This window comes from Takifugu rubripes, chromosome 12, assembly GCF_901000725.2.
Source record: "Takifugu rubripes chromosome 12, fTakRub1.2, whole genome shotgun sequence".
Taxonomy (NCBI): domain Eukaryota; kingdom Metazoa; phylum Chordata; class Actinopteri; order Tetraodontiformes; family Tetraodontidae; genus Takifugu; species Takifugu rubripes.
Genome location: NC_042296.1, coordinates 4,758,848 through 4,785,071, shown reverse-complemented (window position 1 = coordinate 4,785,071; position 26,224 = coordinate 4,758,848). Strand labels below are relative to the sequence as shown.

General features: G+C 45.2%; 1 protein-coding gene across 3 annotated transcripts in view; it reads left to right on the top strand.

The window, feature by feature from the left end:
* The window catches only part of csmd2 (CUB and Sushi multiple domains 2), a 152,354-nt gene that overhangs the window by 79,668 nt on the left and 46,462 nt on the right, over positions 1-26,224 (top strand). For all 3 annotated transcript variants that reach the window (XR_003890235.1, XM_029845027.1, XM_029845028.1), the window contains exons 13-30: positions 1,049-1,231; positions 2,577-2,767; positions 2,916-3,051; positions 5,199-5,393; positions 6,828-6,966; positions 7,712-7,899; positions 8,378-8,566; positions 8,967-9,083; positions 9,386-9,601; positions 9,744-9,932; positions 10,685-10,854; positions 10,974-11,130; positions 11,273-11,464; positions 13,838-13,964; positions 22,285-22,487; positions 23,040-23,231; positions 23,954-24,092; positions 24,168-24,355. Coding sequence is in view for 2 of the 3 variants with exons in the window: in XM_029845027.1 (XP_029700887.1) it covers positions 1,049-1,231; positions 2,577-2,767; positions 2,916-3,051; positions 5,199-5,393; positions 6,828-6,966; positions 7,712-7,899; positions 8,378-8,566; positions 8,967-9,083; positions 9,386-9,601; positions 9,744-9,932; positions 10,685-10,854; positions 10,974-11,130; positions 11,273-11,464; positions 13,838-13,964; positions 22,285-22,487; positions 23,040-23,231; positions 23,954-24,092; positions 24,168-24,355 (3,111 nt within the window). In the remaining variant the exon portion in view is untranslated. The remainder of the gene's footprint in view (positions 1-1,048; positions 1,232-2,576; positions 2,768-2,915; positions 3,052-5,198; positions 5,394-6,827; positions 6,967-7,711; positions 7,900-8,377; positions 8,567-8,966; positions 9,084-9,385; positions 9,602-9,743; positions 9,933-10,684; positions 10,855-10,973; positions 11,131-11,272; positions 11,465-13,837; positions 13,965-22,284; positions 22,488-23,039; positions 23,232-23,953; positions 24,093-24,167; positions 24,356-26,224) is intronic.

Below are 26,224 nucleotides of genomic sequence, written 5' to 3'. Positions count from 1 at the left end.
ACGTTTCATGCAATAAGGAGGCTGTAATGGGAACTACGGTTCTGATCCATGTGCCTTTTTCTCATTGCGCCCTGAGGGCAGGTGGAGGGCTGCCGGATTGTAATCGTATCAAAAGATGATCGCTTTATTCATCTTGCGTTTTAAAGCAGCCCACTCGTGATCCTGAATCCTGCAGGGGTGTGAGAGCCTGGAACGTCTTAAATGAAATTACAGCTAGATAAAGAACATGTGATGGACGTGTCACCAACACCATGATAATGTATGTTGGCCCGTATAGAAACCACCCATACTAAAGACCTATCTACGGTCTTCTGCTGTCCACTTCTAGCCTTCGCCGATAAAAGAAATGGATTGCGGCATTTCATTCATGGCAGACTTGTCAATTTAAACCCCTTACCAGTTTTCGCTCAGCAACAGCTAATAAATAGCTTCTGATTCCGAGAGAGACAGTGTGTAGCGTTGATCAAGTGTTTGAATGCCAGCAAAGCCTCCTTTGAAAAGGCTCCAGGTGACGTCCTTGATTCCTTTAAAGCAACAATAGGTGTTTTCTTGTTTGTTTTTTGCTCTCCCACATCAGCGCTGACCCTCTCTGGCTCTTTCTGCGTTTGTGTCTAACAGGTGTATCAAATAAGCTTTGTGAAACGGAGGCCAGGAAATTCAACAGATGCTCGCGCTTTGAATCATTCAGTGGAGGTGGCCAGTGAGCTGACCTGGATTACAAATTTCTTTGCCGCTTTTAATTAACTGGAAGTCGTTTGCTGTTTTTACTCCGGCAGGTTGTCAGAATAGATTTTTGCCCCACATGAGGAACGGCCGGGGTTGCCAGCTCCATTTTCATTGTCTTCTTGGTGTGTTTGCATGTTTCTCTTGGCCCTCTAGGTTCCTCCGCTCTACATTGACCTTATGACCTTGTTGCGAGTGTGAGTGTGGATGTCTGTCCTTGCGTTGTCCAGGAGTACCCATCCTTTCTGGACTTTCTGGCAACAGTTTGTACTTGGTTTGCTGATCCATTTTACATGTCCAATATCTTTTGGGGTTTTTTTGACAGAAATTGAACAGGGCAGTTGCGGCGACCCTGGGATCCCATCCTATGGCAAACGGGAGGGGACGGGCTTTCGCCACGGCGACAGGCTGTACTTCGAGTGCCTGCCCGCCTTCGAGCTGGTGGGGAAGAAGAACATCACCTGTCAGAAGAACAACCAGTGGTCAGCCAAGAAACCCAGCTGCGTCTGTAAGTCTCTCGGATCCTTGGTGCATCGTGGGTTCACGCGTGCCGACGCATAAATATGGATGCGAGGGTAGGGAGTGCCGCATAATAAATGGTGCGATTATCCCCACAGTTTGCCTCGGAGAAGCCGTGTATTTTAAAACAATGGGCACACTTATTATTTAATTAATGCCAGGAAAGACGGAGCGTGGGAGGCTGGTAAAAAAAGCCAGAAAAAGGCTGACCAGGCAACAAATGTCTGCTCTTATTATTGATAGACAACTGGGGACCAGAACCGCAGCTTATTCCCATTCAGTTGGGTCGAGTAAACACATTATTTATTCAAAACCAAAAGAAAACCTAATGAAATTCCTATTTCATGTGGACAGAATCCATTAGGTTCCTCACTGTTGCTGAACGCAAGAAACTTTTAATAAAATTATGCATTTTTGAATTAATGTTAAGCTGTTCATCACCCCCCCCCCCCCCCCCCCCCCCCCACACACACACACACACACACACACCCACCCCCATTGATTTAAACAGAATAGTCCCCCCGAAAACGGCAGCTTTGGGCCACCGAGTGATGAAGGTTAAGTCAGCACATTCTGCGTTATTCATCAGCGCCTTCTAACTGCTGCCAACATTTAACAACAAGAGCTGCTATTATGCAACACGTGGATGCAAAAGGAAGTTCAAAGAGGAGATTAAGATGAGGCCATAGCAGAAGATTAATGGTTGGAGCCCCTGCAGGAGCCCCCAGCATCTTCATTAATTTTCGACTCCGGTCTACTTGTGGGTGATGCTGCGGTTGCAATTAAGGGAAAGGTAGTTAAAATTGAATTGCTTTGTCCTCTCCAAAACGTTCTCTCAGCCCTTCAATAGAAGGTAGAGTCGGGAAGTGACGCCAATTATCAAAGTGAGAGGGGGGGGGGCTCTCCGTGCCATAGCATTCGTACCTCTTTTTTGTGGACTCTGCAAGGAAGGGCTAAAAGTCTGGCCTGTAACAGGAGCGCGCTGCAACGTTGCCCTTTTGCCAACACATCCATTTCTGCAGGATATCGATTAGGAAAACATTATTATTCTAGATACATTTCCCCCCAAAACATCTGAGACTTCCTCCCTTTTCATTTTGTTAAATTGCATTTCTCTTCTAGGTTAATAAAAAAACAGCAACAACAAAGAAATGAAAGAAAGTAAAGTCATTCAAACACTTTTTTGGGTTCAACTTGCACGATTTCCGTCCGCTGAGGTGAAACACGACGTAGCTTTGAAGGAGAAATGTACAGATAATAAGTTAAAGCACGTAACCCAAGCAAAATTCTCTCCTAAACCCATTTTCTTTTTCTTTTCTTCTTGGCTTCTGCAGTTTCGTGCTTCTTCAACTTCACCACTCCATCCGGGGTGCTGCTGTCTCCCAACTACCCCCAGGAGTACGGCAACAACATGCACTGTGTGTGGCTGATCATCTCCAACCCCGAGAGCCGCATCAATCTGGCTTTCAACGACCTCAGCATGGAGAAACAATTTGATTTCCTCTCTATCAAGGATGGAGGAAAGGTATTGTAGCAGCAGAAGGCTGTTATCCTCCATCACCACGACCGCCTGCACTGTCTAAACAACCTTCACCGGCCTCATTACACCCGCGCCTCGTTTCCTGAGTCCTCGCTCCCCTTTGTGACACGTTTGGTCTTTTGTGTCTCGTCAGGCTGAATCCCCGATCCTCGGCACCTTTTCTGGAGACGTCCTGCCTCCTTCGATAACAACCAGCGGCCACGTGGCCAGACTGGAGTTCCTGACCGACCACACCTACACGGACCGAGGCTTCAACATCACCTTCACAAGTGAGCAGCGCACGCCGGCCTCAGGGAGGGCGTGGGGTGTGGGTGGTAAAAGAACCTTGTGAAGTCTTTAAAGTTTACATGTGTCCATCGCCTTCTCCGCCCTTCAGCAGAACATTAGCAGCAAAAATGTACCTTTGTTCTCCGAGCAGATACTTGACACCTAAATGAAACCCAGAGAGAGGAGCAGCGTTTTGCGAGACGCACACGTTGCGGCCGTGCTCGCGCTGTTCTATTCTGGGCAGCTGCTGACTTCTAAGTAAATTCCAGATGGGTTTTAATACCGACGCAGTGCACGCCGCTTGCACGCCGGTAAACCCATTTCATGGATATTCTGTCCTGTTTGTGTTTGGAAGCGGGGCTTTTGCATTCGTTGCATATGTGCTATTGTGTAATGAGCCTGATCTTTGTATTGTTGCGCATCCCAGAATAAATACCTCCAGACAGAGACGACACCCGTCTCTGCGAAGCTTCAGAACGAGTTTTTTGTTTTGTTTTTGAATTATTTTTTTTAGATAAGATGCTGCTGGGAGGTTTGTCGCAGTAACTCACGGCGCTCACTGCAGTGACTGGCTAAAATATATACGTCTCTATTTTGGAATGACAATTTCACATTTCCTCATATTATACTTTAATTTCTCACAATTTTAAAGTGCTAAAACATAAGAATGTTACGTGTTGTTGCCAGTTTTGATTTGGACAGTAGCTGCTCCTCCATTTTAGGTTCTCAGGTGCTTTTCATACCTGCAGCAATAATAGCAAATAGATTTGATTTCATAACATTTGAATGTTTTCTGTGTTCCCTTGGTTTTCTCGGTGTCAGGATGGGAATTGACTCCTTGTAATTTGTGCTTTTATTGCATTGGTAATTTCTTGGGTTTAAATTTGCATCATTCTTCAAGTGACAATCTTTGGTCTGAGCATTTTGGATCTGAGGCTACACAGGATGTTAGAGATGAAATCATTGCTAATGAATTGTCACCTTAGTCACAAAGGAGCGATCCCAGTGCTCTAATGATCTTGGAGCGATGCTGTCGGGAGCTGTTTGCCCCTAAGGACTCCCAAGAAAGCACAGTTAGCCAATAGATAGACAGAATCGAGGATGGGTAAAGGTCACTCCCTTAGAGCATCGTGGATTGCTCAAGCTGATAGGCCCTGGGTGGACTGAGCCCTTGAGAAGGGATCATTCCTAACTGACCCACCAGTCATAAAAAAGCTGAAACCAAAGCGAGACAGAATCAAGTTTCTATTAACAGGTAGGAATGCTCAACGACTGGCCTATATAAGCCTATTCGTCGACAAGCTAATTTACTTTTTTGGCCTGTGTTGGCTTTGCTTTGTGTTTCTGCCATTGAAAAATTAGCATAGAGATGTTTTTCACCTCGAGTGCTTTGGGGCCTTGACTTTAGCTCTTTTGCAAACACGGCAACAACCCCGACCCAGGTGCAACTGTGACGCCGCGGCGTGGATGGCACACGGACTCGTCCATCAAATAGCACTTTAGACAAATAAATAAATAAATAAATAACTGAGGCGACGTGGCCAATGAATGTCAAGCACTCTTAATTGAAGATGGCGTCCATTTCCCCGAGAACAGTGCCATCTAACTGCGGGACTGCTTCTTCGGCGATGGGGGCAGGAGGGTGAGACAGAGCAGATGACTGCCATCATTCATGTTAATTAAGGACATGCCAAACTGTATTGTATTTTTTTTGGCACCTTAATAAATAAAATGATGGTGATGGATGAGGTGTGGCTGGCGCTCTGTTTTGGTCTGAAGGAAAGAGAAGAGGGATTTATCAAAGCCTACACATGTCCCCTACCTGCATGTACAGGAGATGCTGGCCTGAGTGAGAGGAATAAGAATAAACCTGATGTGTTTTTTTGTTTGTTTTGTTTTTACATACCATTTCCAGGGTTAAGATTACATTTTATGGGGTTTCTTCCAGTGGTTGCTAGAATTTTGTTTCAGGATGTTGCCACCTAGGGCTGATAATCGGTGTTTAGTCTTTGCAGTGTTTCCAGTTTCTGCTACAATAAATTGATAGCTTTGGATATTCCTTCTGGAATCCCCATGTACTGTTGGAGAAGGGTCACATAGATTTTTTTCCTCCTGCTAATGTTCCTTTCTGATCTGCTTTCTCCAAAAGCGTTTCGTCACAACGAGTGCCCAGATCCCGGGGTCCCTGTGAACGGGAAGCGCTTTGGCGAGAACCTTCAGCTGGGCAGCTCCATCTCTTTCCTGTGCGAGGAGGGCTTCGTGAAGACCCACGGCTCACAGACCATCTCTTGCATCCTCAAGGATGGCAACGTGGTTTGGGATAACGCGGTCCCGCGTTGTGAAGGTGAGCTCTCCTAAAAAAAGTTTTCCTCTGTCAACGGCACTGTCAATTATCCTATTTAATGGCGGAGCTTTAGTCCATATTTTGTATCCTCTTTCTGATTAGCAGCTGCAACAGTAGCAGGGCAAATACTTCAGGGATTTGAGTTAATAAGAAGAAGATGAGATCTCTACTTCTGATAGCATTTTCCACATAGACTTGTTTTTAGCTCATTTGCAACTTCTTCAAATCACCCATACAGACATGAGGCGACGGCATTGAACGCGATGGAAGCGATCGCAGTCGATTAAAAAGAAAACCCAGAAACCCTAATCGTTTCTTCTACTTCTCTGTTGTGAATAAATTCGGTTTCAATTAGGGGCGATGCACATCCGATTGCCAGACATCTCTGAAACCTCCGCAGGAACACACAGCGGTGGGCTTCTAGATTCTATTCAGTTCCTTCATTTTTATCTGCAAGTCTTCAAAGAAGCTGAAGCCACTGTGATTTGAATTTCAGTGAGGTTTTTCATCTGTCTTTCTCTCAGAGTTGCTCAAAAGAGCATTCAGTTCCACTCTGTCAGTTTTTATTCTGCTTAAACTCGCTGTAAATAGTAATGTGGGAACTTTAAAATTGGCTCCAGTAACCCTTAAAAGGCCAGTGATCTACACAATAGGGCCAGATCGGAAGCTGTGCTCACAGGGTGATTGAAAAAGAGTTACTAGATCCAACTTAAGTCCTCGGATGTCACTAATCGTTGTGCAAAAGCAGGCTGGCTCAGACTGCTGCGGAGCCTAATCAGTAGCGCTCTGAGGATCCATTATTAAAACATGTCACTTCCTCCCTGTGCGCCACCGCAGCTTTATATTCCCCGGGGACCATCTATCATACCTCTGCATTTGTAGCCTAATGCGTTTTACAGATGTCCTTCAGTATGCTGAGTGTGCTGATTAAATCATTCCACATCAAAGTGAGTGGGAAGCTCACTTCATAACTAAGCCCGCCGCCTCGCCTTTGTGCTCTGGTAAGGTTAGGCACTTATAGAGACGTATGGCGAGGACTCACGAGGATGAAGGCTTGATGTGCTTAAGCGTCTTTTGTGTTAGCTATCAAAGTTGTCCCAATTCCTCTTTTCTTGATGGAGATGACAGCGGCACCCTCTCCGGGAGGGGTTCGGTGAGAGACGGTGGGGGCAGCGTGCACATGCTAATGTAACGCGCCCTTGCGCTCAGGCACGCGCAGTAACAGGTGCGTCCTGAGCGGAAGTGGTTAACCTTGAAGCGGGCTGTCTCCAATTTACATTAAATAGACCCCATGCAGTTAAAGAAATGGGATGAGCCCTGGCTGATGCATGGGATCATCAATGGACGTTGTCATACATCAGCTGGAGAAGACATGCATAATTCAGTCTCTCTGTGTCCCCCCCCCCATGACCCCTCTCTGTTTCGCTCTCTAAGCCCCATGTGGAGGACATCTAAAGGCTCCCAGTGGGATCATCCTCTCCCCTGGCTGGCCCGAGCTCTATAAGGAGGCCCTTAACTGTGAATGGATTATTGAGGCTCCGCCGGGATACCCCATCAAGATCATCTTTGACAAGTGAGCAACACCGATAGCAAAGTATCGCTGTTTAATGTCCTTTTACTACTCAAAGGAAGCTTCCATTTGCCTTTCAGGAATAATATTGGACTTTAAAGATCCCATAAATTGCCTAAGTTGTAATGGGGAGCTTCATTATTTTGCCTTATTTTACAAATCCTTTGTGCACTTTTGCTGTGTTTATGTGATACTTTCGTCCTTTACGATTGAAATAAGACCTTGAATAATGAAATGAGGGTGAAGGCTGCACAGGGAACTGGAGAAATGAGGGGAAAGTAATTTGTTCCATTGTTTGCGGGAGAGATCGCGGAGCTCCAGTGCCACGTCCCACTGAAGCTCTTCCTCGAGACGGCGTCCCTTCCTCGTCTCCGCCACTGCGGAGCGGCATGCAAAATGAATACAACACAAATGTTTGTTGCTCTTTAATTTTTATGTAACATCAATAAAATATAGCGAAATGTCATCAGCGAGAGGACAGTTGTGAGCCAATTTATTCATGGCTTTGAGGATGAAGTGGATCGTCTCTCTTTCTCTCTCACACACACACACATATGCGTGCATACTGTATATGCTGCATTGATGCATCATCTAATGTGTCAAGAGTCTCTAAAACACATCAGTTTCCCTCCAAAATGTTGCTTTAGGTTTCTTTTTTCATCATAATGCTGCTGATATTTCTGGAACATTAGGAGTGATGTCATTTTCCCATTAAAGCTGAAATTCCTTTTCTATTCGCTGCTCACAGGTTCCGCACGGAAGTGAACTATGACGTCCTTGAGGTGCACGATGGACGATTTCCATCTTCACCCCTAATTGGGAGCTACCAGGGCACCCAAGTTCCCCAGTTCCTCATCAGCACCTCCAACTTCCTGTACCTCCTCTTCTCGACGGACAAGAGCCACTCCGACGTCGGCTTTCGAATCCGTTATGAAAGTAAGACCTTTTAACCCCCTATGAAACCCCACGGTTAAATGTCAAATCGGGACCGCGAGAAATGCGATCCTTCCAGCTCCTCCTGTCTCCTCCAGCCTCTGCAGGCTCTCAGGTTACCATGAAGCCCACGTGTTCAGACTCAAGCTGTGAATAGAACCTTTAGGAGAGCCTAACCCAAATTTTTTAAGCAGGTGCGGCCGTCTAGCGACCTTTTACACTTTTTACTCTGCAAAGTTTCAATAATTCAGAACTCCTCCTTAGGCAGAAAGTCTTGCAGGCAGGAGGAGCTGACACTTCTCATTTGTTGAAAATGAACATTGAACTAAATAATTTATCAGGATTGATTGTTTTTTTCGCAAAGCAAACTGCCTTTTTACAGTTTTTTAACCTGTGCTTGACCTATTGAGAAAAGGATCTAATGTTAATTAACTTGCAGATGGTTGGATGTCTAAATGACTTTGACCCCCCCCCCCCCCAGCTCTGCAGTTACAGTCAGATCACTGCGTGGATCCTGGGATTCCCGTCAATGGCCAGCGGCATGGCAATGACTTTTACGTGGGCGCTTTGGTGACATTTAGCTGCGAGGCGGGTTACACGCTCAGTGACAAAGAGCCATTGGAATGTGAACCGAATTTCCAGTGGAGTCGTCCCCTGCCTAGCTGTGATGGTACGTTCCCTGGGATTGACCTAAAAATGAAAAGTCTCCTGCCAGATTTTCTCCTTTTCAGAAATGGGATTCAAGCTGAAGTCATTGTTGTTTGTTGCACGCGACGGCGTATGAGAAAATGCTCTGTGCACTTTGCTTCATGTTGCATCATATTCTAAAATTCATATAAGATGAGGACTCTGAAGGGTTTGTCAGATTTCTTTCTCCTTTTTTTGCCAGATAAATGTTTTATGGGCCTCAGTGCCTTTAGATGTTACTGCTTCCATTTCCCCTCATCTATCGATGCATGTGTATTTATGAGCGGACGCCTTTTACCACATTCTGAGGCAGCGTTATTTATCTTTGGTCCCTTTCCCCTCTGTTTTTTCCTCGATGTCTCCCGATGCCTCTCGCCCGGCAGCGCTGTGTGGAGGTTACATCCAGGGTAGCTCGGGCACCATCCTGTCACCTGGATTCCCAGACTTTTACCCCCACAACCTGAACTGCACCTGGGTAATCGAGACCTCTCACGGCAAAGGTTAGCAGCAACACACCAGCAGTCAATTTCAATTCCCCTAGCCGCGTTACACCCACCTACCGCCTCTACCCCCCCCCCCCAAGTGGCCTTTTGGATTAAGCCGAGTAGGCTGCCTCTTGGAAACCAGAGCTCTGATACTTTGAAGGAGGAATAAGACCACCTTTTGAAGAGCAATGACTCCACTTTGCAACGCCTTTATCAGACTCTCATTGACTGACGTTTTTACATTTGTATGCAAAAGCCCCTTGAATCCACTGAGAAATGTAAAAGTGTTGATGGAATGTTTTCTGGTTCTTCTGCAGGTGTTTTGTTCACGTTCCACACCTTCCACCTGGAGAGCCCTCACGATCATCTACTGGTAACAGAGAATGGAAGTTTCTCTCAGCCGCTCTGGAGGCTGACGGGCTCCACACTGCCCCCTCCTCTCAGCGCAGGCCTGTTTGGGAACTACACAGCTCAGATCCGCTTTCTGTCTGACTTCTCCGTTTCCTACGAGGGTTTCAACATCACTTTCTCGGGTACCGAGTTTAGCCCCTCAAAAATGAATAAAGCAATCATTCATTGAGGAAAACATTCATGGCTTAAAGCCTATTTATCTTAAACAAGTAATACTCAATATTTCTTGGGCTCACCTGGTTTTCTTTTTTTTTTATTTGACAGAATATGATTTAGAGCCATGTGAGGACCCCGGCATCCCACCTTACAGCACCAGAAAAGGCCTCCAGTACGGTGTGGGTGATGCCCTCATCTTCTCCTGTTTCCCGGGTTACCGACTGGAGGGTCCGGCGAGGTTGATTTGCTTAGGTGGCAGGAGGCGGGTGTGGAGCTCCCCTCTGCCAAGGTGCGTTGGTAGGTGGTCCCCTGCTTTATTTCTTTGCATCCGAATCACCCTGCCCTCCTCCCCTTCGCCGTTGCTGGCTGAAAGAAATCAGCACGGGCCGCTTGAATGCATCTTTTATGAGCGTTATAGTGGCGGCGTTTAGTGCAAAAACCAGATACTGCAGCATGATTAATACAATTTGGTCACATTTGTTTTCATTTCTCACACCAGTAACAGCCGATTTGTATGTAAATGCTTGCCGTGAGCATTTAAGTCGTTTCCTTACAAAGCTCTGTTAACAACTATTTTTGTTGTTGCATATTTATCCATAATTACAACGGTTTATTTATGGGAGCCTTCTGTTATTTCCCCTCGCCGTCTAACATTTCAATAAAAAGTGGGACCATGAACTTTCCGCAGTCATGACTGGAAATTTTGGCTGCCTTTCTCATTTGATTTCTGCTCTTTCATTTCTTCCTTTTTCTTTCCCTGAAGTGATTCTGTAAAAAAAAAAAAAAAGGGCAATTTTCCAAATGGAGCTGAAATAACTGTTAATTGTATTCAAATTGCGTTGCCATTACAATGAGGACAAGCTCATCACTCAGGTGTGTCGGCCGCCCATGTCGCCCCCCCCCCGCCTGATGATGGTTTCAATAAATAGCCCCAGATGACTGACGGGTCCCGTGAACCTCCTCAACATCACCACTTTCTCCCCTCTCCTACCCTCTTTCTCCCGGCTTTCTCCCCCTCTCTCCCCCCTGCTCCCTCTCTTTTTCTCTAGCCGAATGCGGCTCGTCCGTGACAGGCATGCAAGGGGTGCTGCTCTCGCCCAACTACCCCGGTTACTACGGCAACAACCACGAGTGCATCTACTCCATCCAGACGCAGCCTGGCAAAGGCATCCAGCTACGAGCGCGCGACTTCAGGCTCGAAGAGGACGACATGCTCAGGGTGAGGCGGCGGGGTGGAGGGGGTGGCGGAGGCGTTTTCTCCCCGTGCGTGTGCCTTGTTAACATGTCATTCGGCGGTCTAATCTCAATTCCTCCCACCCCCCCCTCTGTCCTATCCAGGTCTTTGATGGCAGCAGTAATAAGGCTCGTCTGCTGGGGGTGTTTACAGGCAGCGAGCTGCTAGACACCACCCTGAACTCCACCTCCAACTCCATGTGGCTCGAGTTCATCAGCAATGCGGATAACACCAGTAAAGGCTTTGAACTGCACTTCATTAGTGAGTAACACACACAAATACTGGCGCCTACATTTCTTTACATAACAGGCTAAAGTTTCCTGCCTTTGTCTTGCCAACTTATGGGTTTTCTCATCAACCCCCCCTCCGATTTTTGGTTTTAATTTCTTTGTCTGTTTTTAAGGTTTTGAGCTGGTGAAGTGTGAGGATCCAGGAGTTCCCCAGTTTGGCTACAAGAGGGAGGACAGGGGTCATTTTGCAGGGAGCACAGTGTTGTACAGCTGTGACCCTGGATACATGCTGAAGGGCCCCGAAGTGCTCACCTGCCTGAGGGGGGAGAGGAGGTCGTGGGACAGCCCACTCCCTCTTTGCGTTGGTGAGTGAAACGAGTGGTGTGGGAACATCGGTTGCCATAGAGGCTGACTTTGTAAAGTTAGGCAGATTTTCTATTGATGCAAAGGGGCAAAATGGCAACATTTACACCATATAGGATAGAAAGACAGGGTTGCAAAATCGTTAGCATGAGGCAAATGAAATCTCCCATACTGCCGAAGGGTTAATCGAACTTACTTTATCAAGTTTAGCAGACTTGCTGAAGTTAAATAATGCTGTCTGCTGGTAGACTGGTGATATGTGCTCGAAAGCCGCACCGATCTCTTTAGCGTCACACGCTATCAGTAGCTCTGAATTCTGCAAGTCGCTTTCAAGGTCTGTGTTGTTGAAGTGAGACTCAATTTTGGTTACAGACACCATTTTGCCACAGGGTTTCTTGTTTTCTGTCTTTTTCTGTACTTGAAGCTTACGTTTTTCACTGTTCTCTTGCACACACTTGCAACAAACGTGTTCCCAGTAACAATTTCAGGTTTGGACTCCCTTCTAAGTAAAATCGACAATGTTGCCGCTGAATTATTAAATTGGTTATTTCTAGATATGTGAACAGTCTAAGACATGCCTAAGACAGCCTGCATGGAGTCACGACAGCAACCTCAGCGTTCATTTTGAGATCGTCTTCATTTTGACGTTTTTGCCTCACAGGAAGCAGCCAGAAGCTCAGTTAGGAAAATGGGCGTCATGTTGGTTCTTTGAAATTGGCCCAGGTGATTATAAAGCATTGCCTGCTTCCTATTTCAAACCAAACTGGCAGGTAATTTCATCTCTAGGTGCAAAGAGCATTCTGGAGACTGTGTATCTCTGAACATGTTTGTCGTCCCTGCGCCCCCTTTCACCACAGATGATAGCTCGGGTGCGAGTTTGGGGAGCAGACTGTTTGTAATAGTGATATTATTATCCTGCAGTGATTTTGCATGCTGAACATAGATGAGATGGGCATGGCAGGCAGGGAACCAAACAGCGTGAAAGTGAGTGGAAAACTGGAGGGAAATGTAATGTTTCCTGGGTAACCTGAGGTTCGGATGCTAAATTAACTGGATTGGAGGCAAAGAAGAAAATGGAGACAACAGTTTATGGATACGACAAGAAAAAGTTCAAATCTATAGATCTGATTTTCAGATTTCTCCTCTCTTTTTTGGTACAAAGCAAAGATGACAGCTGCTTCTTCCAACTGTTTTTGGGACCACTAAACACCAGACAATGACAACTGCACCGCTTCTTTATCACAAAAGGATCTGTTTTCGGAACTTCGAGGGCTGAAACCTCGAATTTACACTCCGTGGTCGTGGCATCGGCAAAAGAAGAACGGGAAGATGTAAAGATTTCCACTAAAATCAAATCATCTCCAAATTGTGCTACGGTGGACCAAATCCGTGTGTCGTTCACATCGCGTGGGGGTTTTACAGACACCCAAAAAGACAAATTTCAAAAGTTTTATACAGGCGTCTGTTGACTTTTCAGTCTGCAGAAACTAGCGCTCATCCTTCTGTACACGGAATTATGCTAATTTGCTTCCATAGTTTTTTGGTTAAGTCCTCCCTTCTCAGGCGGCCTTTGTTTGCCAACCATCTCCGCTCTTTTGATTCCCTTGTCTGCTTTCCACAGATGGATTTTGCACTCCTCCATCGGCGCCATCATCATCATTAATGTGAATCCTCCATTTCCCTCCTTTCGGAATGATCTATTTTCCTCTCAGGGGGAAAGAATGAAAGAACACTTGCTTTCCTCTCTTTAGCTGAGATGGTTTCAGATTTGAGGGAAAACTGGAGTCTCAGGTGTTTGGCAAATATATATATTTTTTTAATGTTTTAGATATTTTTTTCCAGGATAAGGGCAGAAGGTGGTAATTGAATGGGGACGGAAAATTGCTTTTCGCTTGCAGCTTCTTTCCGAAGGCAATTCATTACTCCGGCTTGAAAGGAAACTCCATTCTTGACAAGATGATTTGGCCTCTGATTTGGCTTTGTGGTACCGTTGAAGGGCATTTCCGTCTTTGGCAATTTTATGAAACACTGAGCGTACTTTGGGTGCTTTCTGTAGCCTTGAAGTGTGATGAAACACATGAGGTGTATTGTCGTCTGACCAGCACTTACACCAAAGCCGTAGGCACGTTTGGACCAAGCTCTCAAAGGTAAAAAGACGAGGCCATTGGTAGTTGTTGCTCAACGTATATTATGTTAGATGATCTGTCTGCTGTCGTCCAGTAATATGAAGTACATCCTCATCTGCACAAGTGCTGTGTCCACAACTTACGCCAATGGGAGGAATCTGAGTGTGTGCACAGAGTTTGTGAACCGTGCAATATGTCCTCATTGATCTTATTTTCATAAGGCTGACCTGTTTTTCCAACTCTTTTCAGCTGAGTGTGGGGGAACCATCAAGAATGAGCCTTCGGGTCGAATCCTATCTCCAGGATACCCAGCCCCATATGAGCACAACCTGCACTGCGTATGGACCATCGAGGCGCCCCCTGGAAGCACCATCAGGTCTGAACAGCAATCACCCCCCCCCCTTTTTTTTAAATGATTTTTTTTCTCTGGACTTGACTCCAACGCTTTTTGACATACTTTCAATTTAGCACACAGAGAGGTTTTTTATTTCACTTTATTGCAGCGGAGTTCACCGCTTTCACAGTTGGCAATCAATCTTTTGTGAGTTCCCATTGGCTGGTTGTTGAGTTTGTCCTTCAGGAAACCCCCTCCCCCCGGGGCCGCTGAACTTGAAACTTGCATCAAAGTCAAGTATATTTAAGCTATAACGTTTGCATATAGGTGCATTTCTTTACTTTTATTTAATTGTTGAAGAGAAAATCCTGCAAGCGCTTCTAATTCTGGCTACTGTGAGTATCTTTTTTTAAATTTTATTTAGCTTATATTATAGTTCACTAATGCCATATCTCACAGTGCACGGGATCTTTTTTATTTTTTAGACTGCTACCATTGGGTTATTATTGTTTTTTCTTTAAGGATCCTGCCAGATAATTGCCTGGATGGCGTAGCATCCACCACTCGCTGTCTCTGCATGTGTTTTTGCATTTTCCTACACACACATGCTGGTAGAGCCCATTTGCAGCCTAAACACACGTGCTTATGCTCTTGGCCTTTCAGGGGGAAAAAGTCCTTCTGTATATTCTCCTTTAATTAGCTGGTATTGCTTAATATTGCATGATGTGCAGCTAATTGAAACAAAGCATTTAGCTGGACATTAGCATTGTCAATTAAAGCATAGTACATGACGTTCTTTACCTCCAACCAGCCCACAATCTCCTGATGGGGTTTATGGAATCATAACGATCACACTGCATTTTTTAATACGTTGCCAGACATATCGTAGTGAACAGAAAAATGCCTGTGGCAAGTTTTTATGTCTTAGGAACTCTTAAATGGATGCCATTAAGCCCCAAGCCAGGAGACAGTGGCGTTGAAAGCATCAGTATTAACGGTCCACACGCACTGAAGCACGCTAGTAGCATAAATATATTAATCCTTTAAGCTTGTATGCTGTACACAAACAAGCAACATTGGAGAATATGTGGTGTGATGTACATGTGGAGGAGGCACATAACACAATGCATGGCTCAAATGGGAGGGGGGGGGCTTAAATCTGTCTCTTCTTTTAAATTGGATTAATGATTCCTAGAAGATCACATGCTCATCTGCATGTGTATAATAAACAGCAGAGCCTTTTGTTGTGGTGATTCAACATGAATGGAACATCACCACAGAATTCCAGCTACAAACCCTGTTTTTAAGCTGCTTCCTTGCACAGTTCCTTGAATTCAACTGAAAGGCGAACATGGAATTTAACAGTATTTTAAATTGTCAGTCCTTCCACGCACTTTTATCAGAAACACTTTGCCTTCGTTGAGCCCAACAAATCATCCCCTACGCCACAATATTCATGTAATTCAATCTCTGCACCATGACATGGCAAATTATACCCTCTGATCCAAGCACTGTTTTTTATTGATCTGTTTTCCTGTTCATGTCATCCCCGAGCTCACACATCTGGCGCTCGTTGGCCCTGTGCGATTGCTAGTTTGGGTTCATTAGTGCCTGAACCACTTCACGGTGCCTAGCATTCCTCTGTAAGCCATGTTCCGCATCCTTGCCTTTGATCCCTCCCGTGTAATTCATTATTAAGCTGAAATTTGCAATGCATTAGCTCAGGGAATCCTGCTGTGTGGAATGATGCGGCTGACGGTAGCTCAGCAATCAAACTCTACTGTGTTTGTGAGGAGGTGGACTGGGAGCCCTGTCATGTGAAGGAACGCACCTTAAAAGTCAACAATCTGGATTTGGGAAGAGATATTGACTGAACAAGAATATACATCGGACGGAGAGTTGGATGCAAACACAGAGGCATTATTAAAAAGAATAGTGCTAATAAAAAGCACTAACTAACCAGAGGGTTCCAGGTTTCATCCCCGGTGCAGACAAAAGACAGAAGGTCTTCTGGTAGTAAGGCTTAGGTGACAGGACATGTTCAGAGCACTGCACACAGGTACCCTTGAGCAAGATACTGTACCCTGGCATGGGCCCCGGGGATGAGCTGGCATCCCATCCAGAGTTGTATCCCATCTTTACCCATATGCAGCTGGGATAGGCACCAGCAGCCTCCCTGTGACCCTGAAAGGGCTAAAGAGGTCAAGAAAATGAAAAGAGACAAGTGCCAATAGGGAAGGTAATGAGCCATTTCCCCCTTTTGCATCCAGTGGGTACTATTTTATAAAAAGGGATGTTAAAAAAGCCCACAGAGCAATGAAGCTGTTTTTTGGCATAGTACTAAAACAGAATATCAGGCAAATAAACCCTTTAATGTAACAGGTGAGCCATGAGCTTAATTAATACTCTTTCAAATTCATTCATTGGAGTTTATAGCGCCTGCCTGGGTTTTGAAGTTACTCACTTGTATTGAGAAACACATGTATTTCTTTTATTACACTGCTGCTCTAAAGTTGGCCTCTACAGCAAGAACCCAGCATTGAGGCTGCTAGTGTCTGTACCAGATGTGTGGTTGTCTTCTGTTTATTTAGTTTTATTCTATTACGCCTTAGCTTAAGCGAATCCTCACATACTAACTTTCCTAGTAGCAGCTCATGTCACTGTTTCTTAACCTCTACTAAATATGCAGATTCATTTCCCAAAGTCAAACCTTCTCCAACCACATACCAGCTCATATCTCTGATAATACTGCTTACATTTTATTACACCCTTCTTCTTATCCCGTGCAATACACTAACAAAAGCTTCCTGTGGCACAGCTGTATTAATAACCACCCCATATGTCGCCTCGCTGGCATGTGCACTCAGCGTCTTTTTAAAACCTGGTTTGGATTAGCCTGGAAGGATCGTCCCACGGGCACGGTCACACCGAGGCCACGTCCACACGTGACGGGGAGCATCGTGCTCGGCGAGATGCTGCTCTTTGTGTAATCTCAATTAGCTGTGAGGAATCGCACGTTAGGTGTACGTTTTGTCGGATGCAGCTCCCCTTTTTCTGGTTTCCTCGCTGCCTCCCCAGTATCCCCCGTCTCACACACTCACACAGACACAGACTCACAAGCTCATAATTATTTATTTATAATCTTCATGCACACATAGACACATTCTGAAGACCCACCGGACTTGCCAATGCAGCAGGGCTATTTTGTATTCAGCTGAGACAATCTGGTTCTCTGTATCCCTCTCATTAATACAAAGAAACATTTAATTTAATTTTCTTTTGAACATATTAGTGACAATAAAATACATTAAAGAAATAGAGAATAAATAACGTTTCAAGATGAATTGTTGCAAGTTGAGCTAAATGTTCATAAATGCTCTATTGGTTCAACCCCCTTTCTCAAATGACCCATGTCAATAGTAATACAATCTGCATTGTTGTCCTCAGATTCACAAACCAGGTCAGAAAAAAACAAAAATCCCTTTAGAGAAAAAGGTGAAACCTGAAGGAGAGCCAGAGATGAGGGAAGGCTAGAGGAAAAAAAAAACAAAGAGAGAAAAACAGGAATCTTTTCCACTGCATCTCCTCGGGGTGATTCCTCTGACTGTTGGCTGAGCTATTTTATCTCATTAAGAAAGGGGACAAGTGTAAAGAGAGCCCTTAGCCATAAACTTCAAAACTCAACTCTCAATGATTCCACATTTCGCTAATCCCAGAGATACAGATGTCCTCTTTACTCCTCTGTGGTCTTCTTTTCAGACTGCAGGCAAATCAGATCTGCAGCAGCAGGCAAGCATGTTGGACTTGTACCTGGATTAATAATGCAGGGTTCTGCGTAACTACACACTGCAGTGCATGGCCCCAGTGGAGGGATAGCTACCCAAGATCCATCACTTCATCGTCCAACCAGTCCTGTTGTCAAGCCCAACCCCCTGCACCGATGCACCTCTGTCACTTTGGATTTGTTGATTTGATGACTTGTTTCTGTCCTCCACATAAATCACACTACAAACTACAGTGCAGCTCACTGACTGGCAGCTTGCAGTAGTTTGAGACGGACAGAAAAATATCCTTTGTTATTTAGTCCCCTTTGATGATGTTTGCTCGTCCTCTCCAACTGGACCAGGAACATCTACCAGAATCAAGATTTCACTCTTGGACCATTTGGTCTAAAGGCCTGACTTACTGGCTTCACTGTCTGGACAGAGCTTCCTGGAGTTGGTTGGGCGTCTTAAAGAATAATGTGGTGTCATCGGCATAATCAAGGGCTACCAGTGTGTGCTTACAGTCCTGGGGCAGCGTCACAGCTCTACCTGACCTCGCTGGTGCCGTGGAACCAGTCTTGACAATTCACATGTAACTCCCATCACCACAGTAAAGATGCACACCAAGGGTGGTGCCTGATGCCCAGATGTTGACATTGGACTCTGTGGTCCAGAGTGCCAAAGGCAGCACCGGCGCTCATCCAATGCCATAGATGCTCGACTGAAACATTGCACATGTACGATTCCAGAAGCAGCTTTAGGGGTGTCTAGATGCGCAGGTATGCTCTGTTCTGTTCTTACATTCTTTAAAGCAACAACAAACCTTAAACGCTGTGAAGACATTTTTCTTCCCCTTATTTCTCCCGAGATCCTCATTTGTATTGGACTACAATATTGCACAACTCGGAGCCTCTTGTTTTATTAAAAAGCTGACTTGATATTTGCTGTGCATTAAATGATTTGCATCCAGACCAGCCACACATGTATATCATATAGGGAAACTTTTCATTTGTTACGGTGAGAAGTCTTATCCAAAAAGGGCCTTAAGGCAGAGCCCTGACAGAAAGTCTGGCATGTGGGAGACTTTAGAGACTTTAGTAAGACAGCAGTTCAGAACACAATGTTATCACTAAAGTGAACTATGACAGACTGCAACATTTTCTCCTTGTTCTTACATTTCTACCATCAATGATGTGTGTTTTGTAGCACTTATTCCATATTCCCCTCACCATCCGTCTGTTTTAGTGGATGACGGAGTAGTTAAATGCAGCTTTTCATCGTGGCCCATCCATAATCAATTCACATTTGACGTTGGCTCATTTGGGAATCAGGATAGTGGCCCCGGTTTCAAATGACATCGGGTTCAAAAATGAGCCAACAAGCAAAAGCAGGTGAAACTGAGGAACGTATCACATAGTAGAGAACATATAAGATCGAACATCAGAGAGATGAATGTAGCTCCGTTGCTTCCATACTTTACATTTAATAATAATAATGGCAGCTAAATTATTAGATGTATTGACAAAAATCAAATGCTAAACACATTTTCAGAGGCTCCAGTTGAATTTATCCAGGTTGTTAAGGCTGACTTTAGATTCTATTTGAACAGTGCCTTGATTCCCAGAAAAGAAAATCTATTCTATAGGAAATATAAGAAAAATGATCCCCAGGTACCCTCCATTTCCTCTTCTCTCACCAAAACTCTTGTGTTCACCCACCGTTCAATCTCCCTTCACACATAAATCAGACGACCCAGCGCGATGCTGTTTGATGTCTGACTGTTCTGAGGGCTGCATGGCGACGTGAGGCCTGCCAGCTCACCGGCACCCATCCAGCACACGGCAGATGCCCGACACAGACAGTGTTCATGCGAATCCTTGGAGGCATCTTTTATTCTCAGTTGCACGTTCAGGGCCGCCCCGCACATGCTGTAGCTATACATTCACATAAGTGTTTACACAAGTGAGCTCCTCAAATATTTATGCAATATGTGCACATCAGGAAATAGTCTTTGAAGCTTAATTTGCACAGGGAAGTCTATGCTGGTAAGGGTATGGAACCCAACCATTTCATTTTGGAGGCGTACCATCTTGTGTAGCATAATCTTCACCTTTGTTGAATTCATTGGTGAGCTCTCCGCCGCTTTATTCTGTTTCCCCACTCAAACTGTAGTATACGCGGCATATTTGCATGCATCACTGTACCTGCATCTGTTTTCCACACACGGATGCTAATGCCCGCATGTAAGGGTGACGTGTACTTCAAATACATCTATCAGAGTACATCAGCATGAGGTTGTACCGGTGCTCCTGCCTGCACTGGTTTGTGTCATGAAGGCTCTTTTCCCCCCACTGGTCTTGTCAAGTAAGTTGTGTACATTACATCCACACGCACAACACATTGCTGAGGAGCCTCCGGCTGCGGCACACACATCAGACAATATAGGAATCTGAGTCTGACACCAATTATGCAGAAATGGTGGGAACCTTTACGCTCAACCCAACATATCATCCGGTCCCTGTTTCTCCTCTGCATCATCTGCAGCTTGGGGCAATGCATGCGTAAGGCATACAAGTACATATACATAACCGGCAAGAGCCACTTTGTCTGTGTGACTAGACAAGAGGCACCATTCAACAAGTTTAAAAGACATTTTGGCACCAGTGCTACTCGGGCAATGTATAATGAGATGAGCTTCAGCTCGTGGAGAAAAAGAGCTCAACAGACTGCTCGGTTCAAAAGCCGGAAATCCTGTAAGTGTTTTAACATAACGGGCCCTGTTGGATTTACCCAGCAGAGGGTGAGTGGAAGGATGCTCAACCGAAAGGTTGAAGCCGAGATGTTCCAATTTGCGACAGTGCATTTTCTGTTCTCATCGTTGAGCTGATAATAATGAAGGTCATTCAGTTGGGGTTAGCAAATTAGCTTTAGCCAGAGCAGGAGTGCACATCCAGGGAAGGGACCAACGGTGCCAGAAGCATTTCCATCTCCTCCCACATGCCAACATAATTTCTCCAACTATTAAGGGAGCCCAGATGCCAGAGAGGCCATCATGTGATTTGTGGGTTTTCCAGTTGAGAAAGCACTGGCACGGAATGTGTGAGCTTTAGGTCGGCTTACTTTTCTCTTTTTGTTTCCAATCAGTACTGAACAGAGCAGTGATCTTTATCAGAGCCAGTGTTTGTTTTGACTTTGTGTTTACCTAACCTCACCAATACGATAAAGAAAAGAACACGGGAACAGCATAGATACTTTATTGTTTATTGCATTATTGTAAATATGTATATACATGTTTATATAACACACAAAATACACAAGGACCAAATAATCTGAAAGGACTGTTTTTGCAGTTGGAATTACTGAGTTTTTAACTGGAACTTAACTTTGGTGCTGGTGAGAACATGTAGGCCACCAGGGCCATGGCATCAGCGTAATTTAGGGAGGGGATGAGTCTTTTATTGGTGTAGGGAGAGAACAGAATGGTGGAAGGGGGTACAACCCTATGGGGAGCCCTGTGTAAACCAGTTTAATGGAATTAAAACCATTTGAGAACACCTGCTGGTGTTGGTCCATTAAAAAGTCTTTTATCCATAAAATCAAAGTTGGGTGGATCTGGAGGTTCCAGAGGTAGTGTTGGAATTAGATTTAATTAAAAAGAAAACAAAGTTAAGAACACGCACACACACACACACACACACACACACACACACACACACACACACACACCATTTAAAACCTGCTGGCTTTCTGCCATTCACCTTGTGTCTTCATCTGATCTGTCCAGCATGGTCGACTGAAGGGTAGATCCACCGATCACCCATAATTCAAGAGATCATGGCTGTGGATGGAGTTAGAGCGTTACAGAGGAAGAATCTGCCAACAAATATGTGGCGAACAGAACCGGAGCAGAAGGAACCGCAGCGCTTTTGTGTTCCCGGTGTGTTCAATTTCATTGGGATGCCGCCAGAATAAGCAACAAGAAAAGACACAGCAGGCTGTCATGGGGGTTGTTTGACATCCTGTTCATATGTAGAAAGCTTTTACCTCCTTCACCGCTCTCATTTTCTTCCAAATTAATCATTTCTATTCCTTTAGACTTCAGAATCTGGTAAAAAGCAGCCACTTGCACATGCTAAAGTCTTCAAGATATTCCTTATGACCAATACACACACACAAACACACACTGATTCGCTGTATTTCATATCTAGCCGACCTCCAGCTGCCTGACAGCTGTTTGTGGCGTTGTGAAGGGTGGATATTTTGACAGGCCCACTCTGAGGTCTAGACTGAAGCTAATAATGCCTTGGCAGATGGATCTGCCTGGCTGACATCGCACAACATCCAATGAAAGTGACGGATAAACTGTCTGTGATTCACATTCAGATCTTATTGTTTCTCCCCTTTACAGTTGCCCTCAACCACCGTTTGTCTTCTCAATAATTTGAGTTCCTCCTTTAATCAGAATTTCTTTTTTTTTGGGTTTTGGGTGTTGGAAACCAACTTCTACCATCAAACGTCCCTTTCTGCCCCGCTTTGTAATATCTAATGCTTTATTACCCCTATATAGGTGTTTGACATTCTTTTGCTCTTTTCAACAGTCTGCATTTCCTGGTTTTCCACACGGAGGAGGTCCATGATGTGCTTCGGATATGGGACGGTCCTAACGAAGGAGGGGTCCTCCTGAGGGAGCTGAGCGGCTCGGCGCTGCCCCAGGACGCGCACAGCACCTTCAACACCATCACCTTGCAGTTCACCACGGACTTCTTCACCAGCAAGCAGGGCTTCGCTCTGCAGTTCTCTGGTGAGCAGGCAGGTTGATGGGTCACAGGAAAGGAGTGTGTACACACACACATACACAGAGAGAGAGAGAGAGAGTTTTTTGGCTGCAGACATAAAACTGAATGGTCCTTCCGAAATGTTTCATTAAAGTAATTAAAGTAATGGTGCGTTCAGATTAGCAGAACCCGTTTTAGACATCATTTAGACATCACGGGAGGCTATCGGAATGATTCTGGGCTATATTTTCACACCCTTTCATCCAGTTACAAAACTACTGTTGCAGGTATAGCTGAGTTTAGATGGCGCAAGACGCGGCACCGTCTGACCTTTGACCCTCAGAGAAAAAAGCATATTGCTGCAGCCCGCACCACATTGGTCTGATGTGTTCGGTGGAAATGCAGTTATGGTGAAATGTCAATGTAAATCAGATCTGTTCCGTGTTGTTATCATCAGCAGGACGCTGCAGTAAATGTCACGATGCTGAAATGTTCCCCAACACACACACACACACACACCCGTGGATTGTCCTGCGTCCGAGCTTCATTCTTCTCACCCACTGAACGTATTCCTGCAGTCTCCACTGCGACCTCCTGTAACGACCCGGGCATGCCGACTAACGGGACCCGCGGCGGGGACAGCAGGGAGCCGGGGGACCAGGTGGTCTTCCAGTGTGATCCAGGCTACATCCTGCAGGGGGCCAAAAGAATCGTCTGCACTGAGATCAGCGGCCGGTATTTCTGGCAGCCAGACCCGCCCACGTGCACAGGTACCTGCCGCTTCTATGCATCCTCGTGTCATGCACGTGCACATGACTTGGTCCTGATTAATATTACCCAGCATGCCGTTTTATGGAAACATATATCACCGTGAAAGCGTTATAGAATTTGAAAGTGATAAAATTAGCAAAGCCTTAAAAGAACGTTATAACGTCAAGGATATTTTGTTGCCTAATGCTGTTCTCCATCATTCCCAGACTTTTCAGACTTTTGCAATCAAGGTAGACAATGCACACTCTTAATGTGATTACTCAACAGACCCCTTAAGTGAAACCTAAGTGGCAGGCTGATGGATGTGTTCGGCTCCCACAGTCGCTGCAACCAATAGAAATCTGATTATCCTTTCTCCACAGCGCCACTAACCTCTCAGTCGGAGCTCTACTCTTTTAATATCTGATCACGCTCGGTGCACTGCAAAACAGTGAATTAACAGCTGCAATTAAGACCTTATAATTTGACCGCCTTCTTTAATTAGTGCTCAACTTAATTAGCGTGAGCCATTTTTTTCTCTAAAGGGTGAGTATGGGTGAGTAAGAGAGACAACTTGTGCCGGCTAAGCCGGGGTAAAGGCTGTCAGTGGTCATTAGCTGTGTTTGTTACGCGTCGTTGTTCTCCAGGGTTGACACTTATACTTCACAGATGGGGGAAAGAACTGCTACACAGCAGACGACGGACTTGAAAATAGACAATGATGGAATATTTCTCCCTGTAGCTCCCTGTGGTGGGAACCTTACAGGCCCCAGCGGGCTGATCCTGTCCCCAGACTATCCTGAACCTTACCCGCACGGCCGAGAGTGCGACTGGACAGTTAACGTCACGCCGGACTATGTCATCGCTCTCAGCTTCAACCAGTAGGTGTCTCAACGCTGAAACATGTGTTTGGCCACATGAAGTCCCCGTGTGAGTCTCGACCCTTCTGTAACCAGGTTTAGTTTGGAGCCCAGCTATGACTTCCTGCATATCTACGACGGGCCAGACTCCCTCAGCCCCCTGCTGGGCAGTTTCTACGGCACAGATGTTCCAGATCACATCGAAAGCAGCTCCAACATGCTTTTCTTGGCTTTCCGTAGTGACGCGTCCCTCAGCAGCAATGGATTTGTGCTGCAGTACACAGGTAGGTGCAGCTAAACTCGGGGAATGCCTTAAAAACGTGTACAAGCGGGCCCAGTTAGGCAGGCCCATTTTTAATGCTTGCAACAGAAACAGGGAAATTTTAGCATTTATCAGCTAAACAATTCATGATTTAACAGTCTTATTAGGAGAGAATGGATTTACCCTCCATGTTTTATTGATCTTGCACGCTGCTACTTTTTTTAAAAAAATGAAGAAAAAAATTCTCTCACTAGCTAGATTGTGTCAGTGCTTGAAAGAATGAGCAGGCAGCTGAGCAGCAAGCACCCTGAAGGCAATGCTCCCGTCAATGCCACAGTTTTCTTGGGAGCCCTTATTGATTTGCACCTCCTGGGGTAGGTGACTAACACAAAGAATTATGAAAATGAAAAGATGACAGTGTGTGCTTAAGCGGCTTTTGATCAGCGCTTAGCGGGTGCACAAAAGGCTTCTCGTAAATTAGATCAAACATCTTTTTTTGTGTGCGTGTCATGTCTGAGCTGAGCTGACCGTAGCTTTTGTCTCATGGCCCCAGATTTATTTACTCATGGGCATCCCAGTTTGATCACAGGCCCTTTTGAAAGCGAGATGTTTAGTTTGGGTGCCTGTGTGAAATCCTTTATGGCCACTAAACGAACAGATGCTGAGCAACAAATGTTTAAACTACCAGATAGATCTCGGGTTTCGTCTTTGGCTACCTGCTAATTCGAACCAGCCCTCTGATCAAGTGTCCTGTTTGACTGTCTTTCACCGATCTGTTGAGGCGGCGTTGGAACCCCTTCCCCTCGACCCACTCCATGCTACATTTACTGCAGCGTGTGACATTCTAAGGGCAATCTGGAGGAGCAGATGGCCCCAGCGTGTGGTTCCAAAAAAAGAAAAAAAGGAGAGATCTCATTCTCTCCGCTTCCAATTCTCCACACTAATGAACCATAACCAAATAAATCATAAATTACTCCCTCAGTTTCAGACAGACAACATGGCACCAAAGCACATTTGGCTGCAGGTTTCAGTCTATTTGGTGAAGAAACAGCAAGTTGACAAGTTGGCCCAGCCAGTATTTGGTCAGCCCGCCACTGAAAATTGCATTAGAGAATCTGCCCGAAGAGCCGTCAACCTGTTTACTATGTCTTTGGCCGCGTCTTATGAGGGTCTCCTCACTTGAACACACAGAAGACAGTGCTCATGTGTGACTAATCCAATTCCTTTACCAACTCCTGGACTACTTTTCACTTCAAATCGCATCACTTAAAAGTCTTTGAGCTCTTTCCAAATTATCTGATCCCAATTGTGCTCATTCTTTCAGCCCTATAAATGTCCCCGACCAGGCTGGTTCAATCAGCTATCTTAAGTGCACAGAGAATCCCCCCCTTTTTTTCCAGTAGCCCATTTTAATGAAGGCGAAGGTCACAGGGTCCGGTCTAAAACAGGAGCTGCAAGGGACAGACGGACGAGTCCCCTCCCTGCACTCTAGAAAGGCCAGCTATAGCACACAAGAGACATGGTACAGAAAACGACATTTCCATTGAGACAAACATGAGTAGATCGGCGTGAAACAAATTAAATTTACAGTTTTGCCGCATATTACAAAGTCTAAACTTATGAGATGGGAAAATCTGATCCAGTATCAACCATCTCTTATCTGTGATATTATTAATCAGGCGGCTCCTCCCTCGCTCAGATGCTTTGTCAGGCTGTGAGGAAACACAGATCAGATAACGAGAGTGAGGGGAGACTCCATAAGAAAAGTCAGTCTGTCTTTTTAATTAAACCGGCTCATTAATGAAACTCTGTATTTTAGGGAGCCACTTACAGTTTAAAAATGACTTGTCATCAGAGGCAATCTGTTGAACAATTCTGTTCCTCTTTCATC